The 13,726-nt window shown below is 41.6% G+C and overlaps 1 protein-coding gene across 2 annotated transcripts in view; it reads right to left on the bottom strand.

The window, feature by feature from the left end:
• rnls (renalase, FAD-dependent amine oxidase) overlaps window positions 1-13,691 on the bottom strand; it is a 43,381-nt gene extending 29,690 nt beyond the window's left edge. Inside the window, exons 1-4 of one of the 2 annotated variants that reach the window (XM_055890367.1) lie at window positions 13,259-13,691; window positions 11,808-11,913; window positions 11,400-11,545; window positions 9,867-10,028 (exon numbers count right to left, since the gene is read on the bottom strand). In XM_055890367.1, coding sequence (XP_055746342.1) covers window positions 9,867-10,028; window positions 11,400-11,545; window positions 11,808-11,913; window positions 13,259-13,373 — 529 coding nt within the window. In that variant the 5' untranslated portion in view covers window positions 13,374-13,691. The remainder of the gene's footprint in view (window positions 1-9,866; window positions 10,029-11,399; window positions 11,546-11,807; window positions 11,914-13,258) is intronic. The other variant, XM_055890457.1, reaches the window with a different exon arrangement.
• Window positions 13,692-13,726: the final 35 nt, after the last annotated feature.

The raw sequence follows: 13,726 nt of genomic DNA on the forward strand, positions 1-13,726 counted from the left end.
TCTGATATTTGTCTCAAACATTGTTCCCCCCAGCTGCTGTCTTGGTTGGACCTGGTCTCTCTTGAAAAAGAGATTCTCAAATGAGACTAACCTGGATAAATAAAGCTTTAATAACAAAAAGTAACAGGTCAATTTGATAGTTACATATGGTTTACCCACTTCATATGTTTATACTGTATTCTAGTCAAGGCTCATCCTATAAATCTACTGTACACACATTATATATTCATATACTGTCCATACTGTCTAAACATATATAAATATATTTATATTCTGACATTGCTCGCTCACATTTCTTAATTTCTTTCTTTCAATTTTGGGGATTTGTGTGTATTGTTTTGTATAGTTAGGTATTACTGCACTGTTGGCACTAGAAACAAACATTTCGCAAAAAATGTGGACGCGACCAATAAAATTGGATTTGACTTTCACCTCTAAAACGTGTAACACGTAAGCTTTGACTACGAAAGCGATCACACTCAGATCCACAGATAACATGGAAGATATCTACATTAGTTCAGACAGTAAGACTGCCATTCACTAAGGCAATACATGTAATATATTGTAAATCAGTAAACCTCTACCCAGGGGCGCAACTTTGGTTTTAGAAGTGTCCCCCCCTCCCCCAGTGAATGTTGCACCCCTGCCTCAACCTATTTAGAGGACAGGGAAAACCATTACACTGTACAAACTATACAAAATCATTATTTCCATAAAAAAACACCACTCTTTTCAATGGGTAAGTCATGTTTTTATAAGCAGAAAGTGAACAAACTTCCGCTTTTGTCCCATTCTTCCTTTACCCACAAGAACAGAAACAGTTCCCCTGATGCTATAACAGTATGTGCCAAAGTGGAAGTGAGTTTATATGACATTCTAATTTTAAAATGGCCTTACTCAGCCTTTCTGCATTGTTCCAGGACTGGGTTAACCACCTGTTAGCAATTACAACCTCTGATGTAAAATATACCAATAGTGCTCCACTTCTGGCCTAGATTCAGATGAATTTGAGGAAAGTGTGGGCAAGAGAAGGGTTGTATAATGTTTCATGGACGGTTTCCAATGTGAGTACTGGGCGTGTGTGTGTGGGTTGCGGCTGGCTGTAGGGAACACACCGCACCAACAGGTGTCCCTGTGAATACTGCAGAAGACACACTGGCCCTCAGAAACCATTCAAAAATCTTATGTCATTCAGAGAACTCTGCCAGCTCTTGCAAAACCAAACATTCCTGCCTCTGTTGTTAATCTCTGGCAGTTGGCTTACGTTGTCAATGAAATCAGATATATTGCCAGAGTAAATGGGGAAAAGAGGAGACATTCTGCAAAAGCTCCCAACATTAAGACAGGGAATTCACTTCCCTGAATCAAAAGAAAATAATTGTCCGTAAAGCAATTGGCTGGGGTAGAATGCATTAGGGCTCTGGCACAGAGGTTGGCAAGCCACCCTGGATGAAAGGACACCTCTGCCCCTAAAACTAGTGCTCCAGGAACCCTGTCAAACCGCTGACCCAAAATCCTCTGCGATATATTATGGGAAACAAATAAGCCAGGAGACCGCAGAGATTTATATCAGGCGTGCCATGGCCCGCCAGTGCTCCCTGAGTTCATTCATCTTTTGCAAACGTTACATGGTCCTATTTCCCTGCGCTGTGAGGGCCTTGACAAGCCACGCAACGCCTCAGACGCTGTGCCCGAGTATTCTGCTGGATACCAACCATAAAATCCAAACATTTCGGACGAGACAACATGAACTATATGTTGAGTACTTGCCCACTGTACATTTGATAGCATGGATATGTGGTTGTTTGAAACCAAGGGTTTGATTTCTGTTGGTTGCAGTTCTGAATTGTAGCTCTAAAGTAACTAAGGCAATACGACCGAGAGAATCTGAATAACATGCACATAAACAGTCCAATCATCTTCAATCTAATTAAACAACTATGCATATGTACTCGTGTACACTAGATCTATACAGCCTGTCAGTAAACAGCTCGAGGAACAGATGCAGACAAGTCTTCACAATACTCCTAACTTCAGTTTGTTCAAAGCAAGTAATACTATGAGGGATACAGTACCACTTTTGCAAATAGAGCCATGTCATATTGAAACCTTAAGAATAGACCCATATCTCAACTATCATTTGTATGTTAACCACACTTAACTAAAAGAAAACTCAAGACTAACAGCATTACAAAGAGCTAGAACTTTCAGATGCTTAAAAAAAAACATTGATCACTGCGGAGGCTCAGACAAGGTGGTTCTGGGTGGGTGTGTGGGGGGGGGGGGGGGGGGGGGGGGGGGTTTGCCAAAAACCTTATTCATTTCAAAAAGGGTCTGCAGGGAACAGATAAATCCACATTGTTTGGTGAGATCAAAAGATGATTATATGACCCACTATTCTGTGAACGGTTAGACCGTGTGTGTGTGTGTATGTATATACACATACATACATATATACATACATATATACACACAATTTGTATATTTTTTTTATAAATTAAGTTTTGCAAAGCAAATAATGTATGTGAATTATTAATTTATAGTAGGGACAGATCAGCAGCAAATACAAAAAGACTGCTGAACAATTAATCAACTGGCCACCCAGACTATTTACATTGTTTTTAATACTGCTGCTACTCGCTGTTCATTATCCATGCATAGTCACTTTACCCCTACCTACAAGTACACACTACCTCAACTAACCTGTACACCCACACACTGACTCGGTACCAACCCCCTGTATAGAGCCTCGTTATTGTTACTTTTTTTATTTTTTACTTTAGTTTATTTTGTAAATCTTTTCTTAACTATTTCTAGAACTGCATTGTTGGTTACGGGCTTGCAAGTAAGCATTTCACAGTAAGGTCTACACCCGTTGTATTCGGCGCATGTGACAAATACTATTTCATTTGAAACATCTAAAGAATAAGCAAAACAAGCGAGTAAGAATTGTACTTAAACTCCCCCCTCATACTCATCTGGAGGTTGAGCATTTTTTCCATCTCCATGTAAAAAAAAAAATTATATGTTTTTTATAAAAAAATAATAAATAAAAATCGGGACCACAATGGAAATAAGTCCAACTTTATTGTGCAATACTGGTCACTTAAAAAAAGAAAAGAATTGTGTATATGTATTTTTTTTAACTAACAAATCAATAAATCTTAACTGTGCAGCGGCCAATTGATGAACTGAAAGAGACATCTGTTACAAAACGCCAAAAAGTAATGAGACTGTCAAGCCAAGCCTTCGATACTGGGTAGGCCTACAAGGGAGGGAGGAATGTATTTTCTGTTTGTCGCAAACTATGATATTGAAGTGTCCTAAGTCAGTAGGCTTTGTTTATTGGTTGTGTGGTGCATTGGCACAGAAACCTTAGTGGAAAATGTGTTGCATATATTTTATATAATTCTAAATATGGCATCAAAATGTTGAAACTCAGATTGCCCTCTAGTTGATGATTGTCTGCAGCTGGCTCTGATTGTAGTGTAATGAAACAGGCAGGGAGAGGGAGCTCATTCGTGGTTGTCGGTGAACCGTTTATAAACACAGAGTCACTACAGCTATTGTTATTTGTGGTCGTAAACATTATTTTGAGTTAATTCTACAGTTTATTTTACAGTACAAGGGGAGGGTCATGTGAAAATATTTTTAACGTTGGGGTAGAGGGCGCATTTTTTTATGACACCTTGAGTTGGACCAGTCCCCCAACCCGTCAATTTCAATCTGTTCCTAAGAAGTGTGGCTTGAGCATGATCTACTGTAGGCTTGGTGTAAAAGTCAGAGTTGATTCCTGCAAATTATCCGTGGGATTTTTCTATTCTACATTTCTCTTTTCAACATAACGGCAACACATTTCTCTGCGTCTCATATTTTCAGAATTTTGAGCAACCAGGACCGAGAAGGAAGTGTGAAGCAAGGGTTATTTTGGAGCTTGATTCTGTTTAAAATTACTTCCAGATTGCATCCTCATGGGGCAGGGACTGGCCCCAGCTCACCTGTTACTGCCCCCCTCTGTCCAGTTCCTCACACTGCATCACTATCAATGACGTCTTCAAATAATTCAGGACCTTTTTACACAATATGCCTCATAATGAATGAATCTGACAATAAAGCCAGTCCTACCACCGACATTTAGGAAGTGTATCTACTGTATATTATATAATCTGTATCTAATATATAAAGACAAACCAATGTGTGGTGGTCCTCCAGAAATGTTTAATCAATATACTGTATATTCAGCTTTGGCTTGTATGAGCCTGAAGGCTGTAAAAGTACATCCCCTGAACAGGACGCTGTCTATTGCAAGGCCTGAGTATATTCGTACAGTACCAAACTAACTTTTCCTTTCCAAGAGGTTGATTGTTGGATCTAGAATGATCTACACATTCTAGAACATTTGCTGTTACTTACAAACACACCCCATGAATACGTACTTACAATCAATCCGTGATGAGTTAGACACACTATATGGAGACGGATGGTTCGGCTGGACCAGATTTAATTTGACCGAAATACTATAACGAGAACAAAAATATCCAAGTGTCAGAAGTTGTGTGTATAAATGAAACAACAAAGGAGACGGGCCTCTGAAGAATGGTCCCAAATGACTCCAGTCTGTTTCTGTAAAGCAGGGCCATTTGTATGGATAGAGTTTCTCCAAAAGGCACAGAGCACATTTCTCAAACGAATCCACAAATCCATTTCTAAGTCAAGGGGGCTTTGAAGTCATTTTCTATGGCTTTGAATGAAAACAGTCAAACTGGGCTGACTTACATGCTTCTATTAAGTGAACTCTAGCAGCTCATCATGCCCATCCCCAACTGAGAGAAGGAGTCAAACATTTCCTCCAGACAACTCTGTGAATAATTTTAGGGACAGGTAATTCAGTGTGCAATACTTTGAGGCTCTGTCTTAATTGAAAGAAAACTATTCCCCACTGAGATTTCAGTGAATCTTGACATGGACTGACATTTCCTGTATGCACCAGTCCCAGTCATACGGTGTATAGTAACTTAGGGGACACCACTACTTCAGTCAGACTATGGTTCCTTTCACGTGTACCTCTCAGCTGTCACTCAGTGCAGCACACTCCCAGAAGATAATGCTTCACCAACTCATGCTCTAACTCCATACTTCGACCATCCTCAACCCTCTGTGTGTTATGCCACACGAGTCATTCAGAATCTCAGACCATCTCTTCAACCTAATAGCAATAGGCACCGATTCCTCCACCCTTTTCACTCGTCTGGTTCCCTTGTTCCGTCCAGCGGCTAATTTGGAATGCAACCATTTTTTTTGAAAGCAGCGACTTCTGCTCGCGCTCTGCATTATTCAGCATTTCCATGAAACTCTAGGCACCCTGGAGGACTATGCCTTCCTCTCTCATTTCCATATTTGTCCTGTAGGACTCTACACTACGCCGCGTTAGGGTTTAGAAATCTTACTCGGAGAATACCAATTTGTGGATGAATGTGAGCCCCTCGCAGCCAGAGAGACACCTGGAGACCAATTTAACAAGCAACTGGAGGGATCCGGTCAGCGGTTGGCAGCTAAGGACAGGCTCTGTGTCTGTCTGTCTGTCTACTGGTGTGGCCGTGACCCCACTCTCCGAGTGTGTCTCAGGGGGAGGTGGGATATGCAAAAACCACATTTCCAATTCACACATGCATATAATACACACTTTTACATGTGTGAAATAGGACAAATATGAGTACCCACCAAATTGTTATTATTAATATTATTATAGTCCCCCACCGACCAGCCAGTCAGCTGTCTGTCTATAATGAGAGGCCAGAGTGATACCTTCATACATATATGCATTGGAGTGAGGAGCACCCAATTTTTCCAAGTCAGAGGAACGATGGGGCGCTTATTCATGAAAACAAATTACGTAGAAGCAGCTTGTTACATACAGGTACCTCGCCCAAATAAAGGGTCTTAAATGGGCGTTGTGTCACCATGAGCCGCCAGAACAGATTCAATGCGCAGTGCTTTCCCTAAGCTACGGCCGTCGACTAAACAGACGATAACAGACTTATTGTCAGCCGGCTACTTTTTCCACTTCATAAGGGAACTAGGATTATTTTCATTGAAAAGTTTCAATTCGCTAGTCAGAAATGTTTGTATAGCCTTCTCGCTCTAGAATGAACAACATGCATCTTCTAGCGATCAATTGATAGGAAAGGCGCATGTCAGTCACAAAGCAAGCAATGACAGAGAAACACTGCTGGTTTGTCAGTCTGCTGTCTATCCAGCCTCTCGGTACCAGTGTTATTTTTGTGCGATGTGGTTGGCTGCAGTTTAATTTCTTTTCACGGAGGAGGGAAAACATGATGCTTCTTCATCGTCTCCTGTGAGTGAATTTAATGAGAAGTTGAAATCCACTTAATTGTTGTTTTGTTGCACATTAATTTATTTTCTTCCGCGTGTTTCATATGAACTATATGCATCTAGCCAGACATGGAGTTGGGAGCATGGGCTATTGATGACAGAATAGCAAGTGTTGACTAGTTCATAATACGGTGTCGAACTGACTGAATAAAGTACATATCCTATATCCCTTTGCTATTCATAAATCATACAATGTAGTTACACTTAGTGTACGAAACATTAGAAATACCTTCCCAATATTGAGTTGCTCCCCCTTTTGCCCTCAGAACAGCCTCGATAATTTATTGGGCATGGACTCTACAAGGTGTCGAAAGCATTCCAAAGGGATGCTGGCCCATGTTGACTCCAATGCCTCCCACGGTTGTGTCAAGTTGGCTGGATATCCTTAGGGTGGTGGATCATTCTTGATAGACATGGGAAACTTTTGAGCGTGAAAAACCCAGCAGCTTTGCAGTTCTTGACACAAACCGGTGCACCTGGTACCTACTACCATACCCCGTTCAAAGGCACTTAAAATGTTTTGTCTTGCCCATTTACCATCAATGGCACACATACACAATCCATGTATCAAGGATTAAAAAGCTTTCTTTAACTTGTCTACTCCCCTTAATTTACACTGATTGAAGTGGATTTAACAAGTTAAATCAATAAGGGATAATAGCTTTACCTGAATAGTCATTTTCATGGAAAGAGCAGGTGTTCCTAAAGCTTTGTATATCGCATCGGGACAATGGTATTTTATTAGGATCCCCATTAGCTGTTTGTAAAACATGAAACATTACATAATACAGAACATTAATAGACAAGAACATATGAAGGACAGAACTACATCAATTTAAAAAAGGCACACGTAACCTACATATCAATACATGTATACAAACTATCTAGGTCAAATAGGGGAGAGGCGTTGCGCCGTGAGGTGTTGCTATATCGACTATGAAAAGACCCCTGGTGGCATGTCTGGTGGGTTAAGTGTGTATTTTCCTAGGATTCGAAGCCCATGTCGAGACTTGCCAGTGACCGCTAAAGTGAATTGCTAGTGTAGCCTAGTGATGGGTTCATTCGGCTCCCTAATTTGCATACTGGTAGGCTACTACTACTTTTTGGCAGTTATCTGCAGATAAGTTATGAAAACATTTGATAAAGATGTTGAATCCTCACTGCAGGAACAATAGGAAGTGGAGAGAGCCTCAATCTGGTCCAAAATATGATAAAAGAAAACATTTTGAAGGTTATAAAAGCTAATGATAGTATTTCAGATATTTATATAGGCCTACTGAGTTGATTAAAGTGTCAACAATGGAGTAGTCAACTGCTGCTTTTTTTAAAATCAGGGTAAGGTGACCGGAAACATGACCAAATACAAACAGTGTAGTTATTCCCTCCGCAAGGCAATCAAACAAGCTAATTTGTTTAGTATAGAGACAGTATAGAGACAAAGTAGAGTCACAATTCAACGGCTCAAACACGAGAGGTATGTTGCAGGGTCTACAGTCAATCACGGACTATAAAAGGAAAACCAGCCACGTCGCTGACCAGGATGTCTTGCTCCCAGACAGACTAAACACATTCTTTGCTCGCTTTGAGGACACTACAGTGCCACAGCGCGCTACCAAAACCTGCGGGCTCTCCTTCACTGCAGGCCCAGACGGCATCCCCAGCCGCGTCCTCAGAGCATGCGCAGACCAGCTGGCTGGTGTGTTTACAGACATATTCAATCAATCCTTATCCCAGTCTGCTGTCCCCACATGCTTCAAGAGGGCCACCACTGTTCCTGTTCCCAAGAAAGCGAAGGTAACTGAGCTAAATGACTATCGCCCCGTAGCACTCACTTCCGTAATCATGAAGTGCTTTGAGAACCTAGTCAAGGACCATATCACCTCCACCCTACCTGACACCCTAGACCCACTCCAATTTGCTTACCGCCCCAACAGGTCCACAGACGACACAATCGCAATCACACTGCCCTAACCCATCTGGACAAGAGGAAAACCTATGTGAGAACGCTGTTCATCGACTACAGCTCAGCATTTAACACCATAGCACCCTCGCCCTGTGCAACTGGGTCCTGGACTTCCTGACGGGCCGCCCCCAGGTGGTGAGGGTAGGTAACAACATCTCCACCCCGCTGATCCTCAACACTGGGGCCCCACAAGGGTGCGTTCTCAGCCCTCTCCTGTACTCCCTTTTCACCCATGACTGCGTGGCCATGCACGCCTCCAACTCAATCATCAAGTTTGCAGACGACACTACAGTGGTATGCTTGATTACCAACAACGATGAGACGGCCTACAGGGAGGAGGTGAGGGCCCTCGGAGTGTGGTGTCACACTCAACGTCAACAAAACAAAGGAGATGATTGTGGACTTCAGGAAACAGCAGAGGGAGCACCCCCCTATCCACATCGACGGGACAGTAGGGGAGAGGGTCGAAAGTTAAGTTCCTCGGCGTACACGTCACTGACAAACTGAAATGGTCCACCCACACAGACAGCGTGGTGAAGAAGGCGCAGCAGCGCCTCTTCAACCTCAGGAGGCTGAAGAAATTTGGCTTGTCACCAAAAACACTCAAACTTCTACAGATGCACAACTGAGAGCGTCCTGTCGGGCTGTATCACCGCCTGGTACGGCAACTGCTCCGCCCATAACCGTAAGGCTCTCCAGAGAGTAGTGAGGTCTGCACAACACATCACCGGGGGCAAACTACCTGCCCTCCAGGTCACCTACACCACCCGATATCACAGGAAGGCCAAAAAGATCATCAAGGACAACAACCACCTGAGCCACTGCCTGTTCACCCCGCTATCATCCAGAAGGCGAGGTCAGTACAGGTGCATCAAAGCAGGGGCCGAGATTGAAAAACAGCTTCTATCTCAAGGCCATCAGACTGTTAAACAGCCATCACTAACATTGAGTGGCTGCTGACAACATACTGACTCAATCTCTAGCCACTTTAATAATTAAAAATTGGATGTAATAAATGTATGACTAGCCACTTTAAACAATGCCACTTTATATAATGTTTACATACCCTACATTACTCATCTCATATGTATATACTGTACTCTAAACCGTCCTCTGCATCTTGCCTACGCCGTTCTATACCATCACTCATTTATATATTTTTTTATGTACATATTCTTATTCATTCCTTTACACTTGTGTGTATAAGGTAGTTGTTGTGAAATTGTTAGGTTACTCGTTGGATATTACTGCATGGTCGGAACTAGAAGCACAAGCATTTCACTACACTTGCATTAACATCTGCTAACCATGTGTATGTGACAAATACAATTTGATTTGACCTCGGATGTTTTTCCCCCCCATGGCTCCTAATTGATAAAAAGATAGGATGAAATAGGAGCAGCATACATTGGCCCTCAAATCTGAAGCTGTGTACCTCTGGTAGAAGTATCATGATAAACCATGCATACAGTATGTGTGTTTCGGTGATGGTAGGTAGATCAGTACTCACAGGAGCCCACGTCTCCTTGCAGCTGTAGGATCTGCGGTACTGGCATAGTGAGGACCACGGCGTCAAACTGCTCCGGGGCCCCGCCCTTCCGACACACCTCCCAGATGGCGCCCTTCTGGTAGATGTGGGTAACGTGGTGGTCAAAGAACACCTCTGCCCCTGCTTGGGTGCAGAGACACAGAGTTGGCATTGTTGCAGTGAAAGACAGGGACAGATGGAGGAAGAAAAGGAAAGAAAGAGTCGGTTAGGAAGAAATCCAGAGAGGATGTCAAATATAGAGAAGACTGTTTGATTGTGCACCACTGGGGAAATGATTAAAACTTTGTGGTTAATAATACATACATCTTGGATATGGTTACATACACTCTCTGGCGCACATAGTGGTGTCAAGAGAGTTCTAGAAAGGCATGCTACCTCACTTCATTCCGTTCCCAAATTACAGATAATGAGGAGAAAAATGCAGGAAGAGATTGTGAATTAGAGAAAAGATGCACAACTCCTCTCCCTGAGGATGCCGAGTTGTACATTCCAGAATTAGACTACAGTATAAAGAAACAATTTTTCTCTTTAAAGATCAAGAACAAGGTTAGGAGCGTCGTAGAGGTCCAGAAAAAAATATATAGATAGAACCCTCAACCTTTTTTTAGTGGAGACCAGAGATAAAATAACAGTTGTTGCTTGAGGGTTGTTATTTGATCTGCTAATAGTGTACCATTAGGTTTTGTCCTATTAGTTGATTACTCTACTGATTAATCAGATGTGGAGGTAGTATATCAGGCCTCTATTCATCATTCATAACTCATTCTAAAAGGCCTGGAGTGGGTAATACTGTAGATGGCAGACCAAACAAAGTAGGGCTAACAACTTGCGACCCATGAACTCTTATAACATTCCATGGCTTTGACCTAGCGTGACACTCAGCCATCTTTGAATTTCAATGACATTATTTGTTATCACTTTGATCTTGTATGACATTCACCTTGATTTACTGAAATAGACACTTCAGTAGGGGTGAAACCGGGTTAATGACCTAATCATTACGGACCAAGTTAAAGGCAATATTTTGGATTAACTGATTCATCTTTTTTCAGAACTTGCTGTCAACTAAAGCATTAGTTGATCAATCAGTTTGATTAATGGATTCATCTTTACAGCCCTAGTTTTGAAGTCAAAGCAACATCCTGCAATGTCCCTGCTTGATATCTAGTTGGGCTAGGCCTTCATTATCTGAACTCAGTAAGGTTTAGTCAATATAAATCACCCTATGAAATCTGGCCTTATTCACTCCTCGCCCTCTAGGAACTTGGACAAATAAATGAAAGCTGGATGAGTGGGAGGACATGACCCTCAAGACATGAGCTTCTTGCAAAAAAATGTGTTTAATTAAGAACAGAAGGAAAACATCTGTGAAATACTCAACAGAAAACGACGCGAGTAAATCATTTCTCCAACAAGGTCCTTGTTGAAGATATTTGAAACTGACATAACGTGTGCTCAACAAATAAAAGGTAAAAGGGTAGGAGACAGGGCTACCTGACTGCTTAAGGAAATGTTTGACGATGGCGGACACTCCTGTTGGACTGACATAGTTTTTATGGCCTCCGTCCTTCATCACCTCCCCTTCCACAGAGGAAAGCAGGGGCTTCAGAACACCATGGGACAGCAGCTCTTCATAGAAGCTGAAACACAATGGGATGAAGATGAGTACCATCTTGGAAACACAAAGAATAACTTGCTCAAAGTTAAAAAAAACAAACAGACACCAATGGATGGACACATTTGTTGCGTCCCCTAAAAAGTATCATTGGTCTTTTTTTTTACTGATTATGCTAGTAACATACTGCCATAATCGTTATGGTGCTGTGGGTAATAGGTAGACCCTACAACAACAGATTTTTAGAAGTTTGGGACATGATATGCATTGATCGTGGAATACAGTACTTTTGATGCATTTTGGCATAGTATGTCGTGGCAGTAATGTACTGTGCACCAAGATCAACTATACAGGAGGCATCAGACGGACTTCTGCTGGTGGACATCCTTCCTCCTGCAACACAGAAACATTATGTATAAACAAAAACATTGAAATTATATTTGCTCAAATTACATATCAATAGACTGACTGGAAAAATAGACAAATTATAATTGTTTACTGATGAGATTTCATGAGTTTTGTTGACAACATTCACGTCAACTCAAACAAAACATCTGCATGTGGGCCTATGACTGTCACAGGAAGGTCGACAGCAGCAAACATAGATAGATCACTTTATTGGTCAATTGTACACAAGGTCCAACTAAAATTTGACTTCTGCTTTTAACCCAAAGCCTCCGACACACACACACACACACAGGTGACAGGTGCGGGGGGGCTGCCACACTGGATGCCCAGGGAGCTGTTGTTGTGGGGGGTTAAGTGCCTTGCTCAAAGGAAACAACGGCAGGCAATGGCAACCCCCCGGTTGCTGACTAGCCTCTCTAATCGCTACGCTACCTGTCGTTTAGGGTTATGTAACCTATACATTAGGGTCAAATATGATATATTTCTAAAAACCAACATGCTCCGATACAGCTTTAAGCCCCAAGCCATCAGATTGCTAAATAGTAAATTAATGGTTTTATTTGTATTTTATTTAACTAGTGCATATCAGTTAAGAACAAATTCTTATTTACAATGACGGCCTACAATGGTACCCAAACTATCTGCACTCACTAGACTGTATATACAAACCTTATACACACACTCACTAGACTGTATATACAAACCATACACACACACACACTCACGCAAAACACTACATTGACAATCCCACACACATTTACTACATATGCACACACACACACATAATTTGCTGCTGCTACTCTGTTCTTTATTTTACTCGTATTATCTATCCTGATGCCTAGTCACTTTACCCTGCGTTCATGTACATATCTACGTTAAATACCTCGTACCTCTGCACATTGTTGATTTTGACATTTTATTTTTAGAGACAAAAATGTTTTAAACTCCATCAGTGGCTTGTCAACGCGGTCACTGATGGCTAACCCTTAAGGTCTTCTTTTTGGTATCTGTACATTACTTTAGTATTTTTATTTTGGACTTTTACTTCACTACATTCCTAAATAAAATAATGTACTTTTTGCGCTACGCCACTAAATTTGACCCTCTCATTTTTACTGTTCTCTATAGAATAAGCACGCAGCCGACATTGTAATTATATCATTTTGTATGGCAACTTGCATCTGGCCAACGTAATGTACATTCTGTGCATTGCAACATTGTGACACTCATTATTGCCTCGTATAGCGGTATGCTACGCTTCTGCTTCGGAAACATTGTATCTAAATAAGTCAAAATGTAAGAACTTTGTCGGCAACTGACACAAACTTACCTGCTCCTCGCGATTTATCCCAGACAACAATAACTTTGTTTGGCATTTCTCTTCGCAGAAGACAAGCGCATAAACTGCCTGTCAAACCTGCACCAACTATAAGAACTCGAGACATTATCACCTGAAATATAAACTATTTTCTTTGACAATGTTTGACCGCACCAAGCTTCTTTGGGCGTGTTTGGTAACGCTGCAGATTTAACCTCTATCCTATAATTGTAAACATGAATGGCTGTTGGCCGACCAAAATGTTCCCTTGGTTGTATGCATGGAGAAACAGTTTATTGTAGCAAAATAAACAAACCACTTAGTTTCCATTACAAACTCGCACTGAAAACGTTATTGTTACATCTATATGACTGACTAATTAGGCTACTAATCACCCATTGTGGTTGATATAAGCCTTTCACCCAATCGGCAATAAAACCAGCAGGATGTGTAATCATTACTCCGAACACGTGCCAAACG

This window comes from Salvelinus fontinalis, chromosome 1, assembly GCF_029448725.1.
Source record: "Salvelinus fontinalis isolate EN_2023a chromosome 1, ASM2944872v1, whole genome shotgun sequence".
NCBI lineage: Eukaryota > Metazoa > Chordata > Actinopteri > Salmoniformes > Salmonidae > Salvelinus > Salvelinus fontinalis.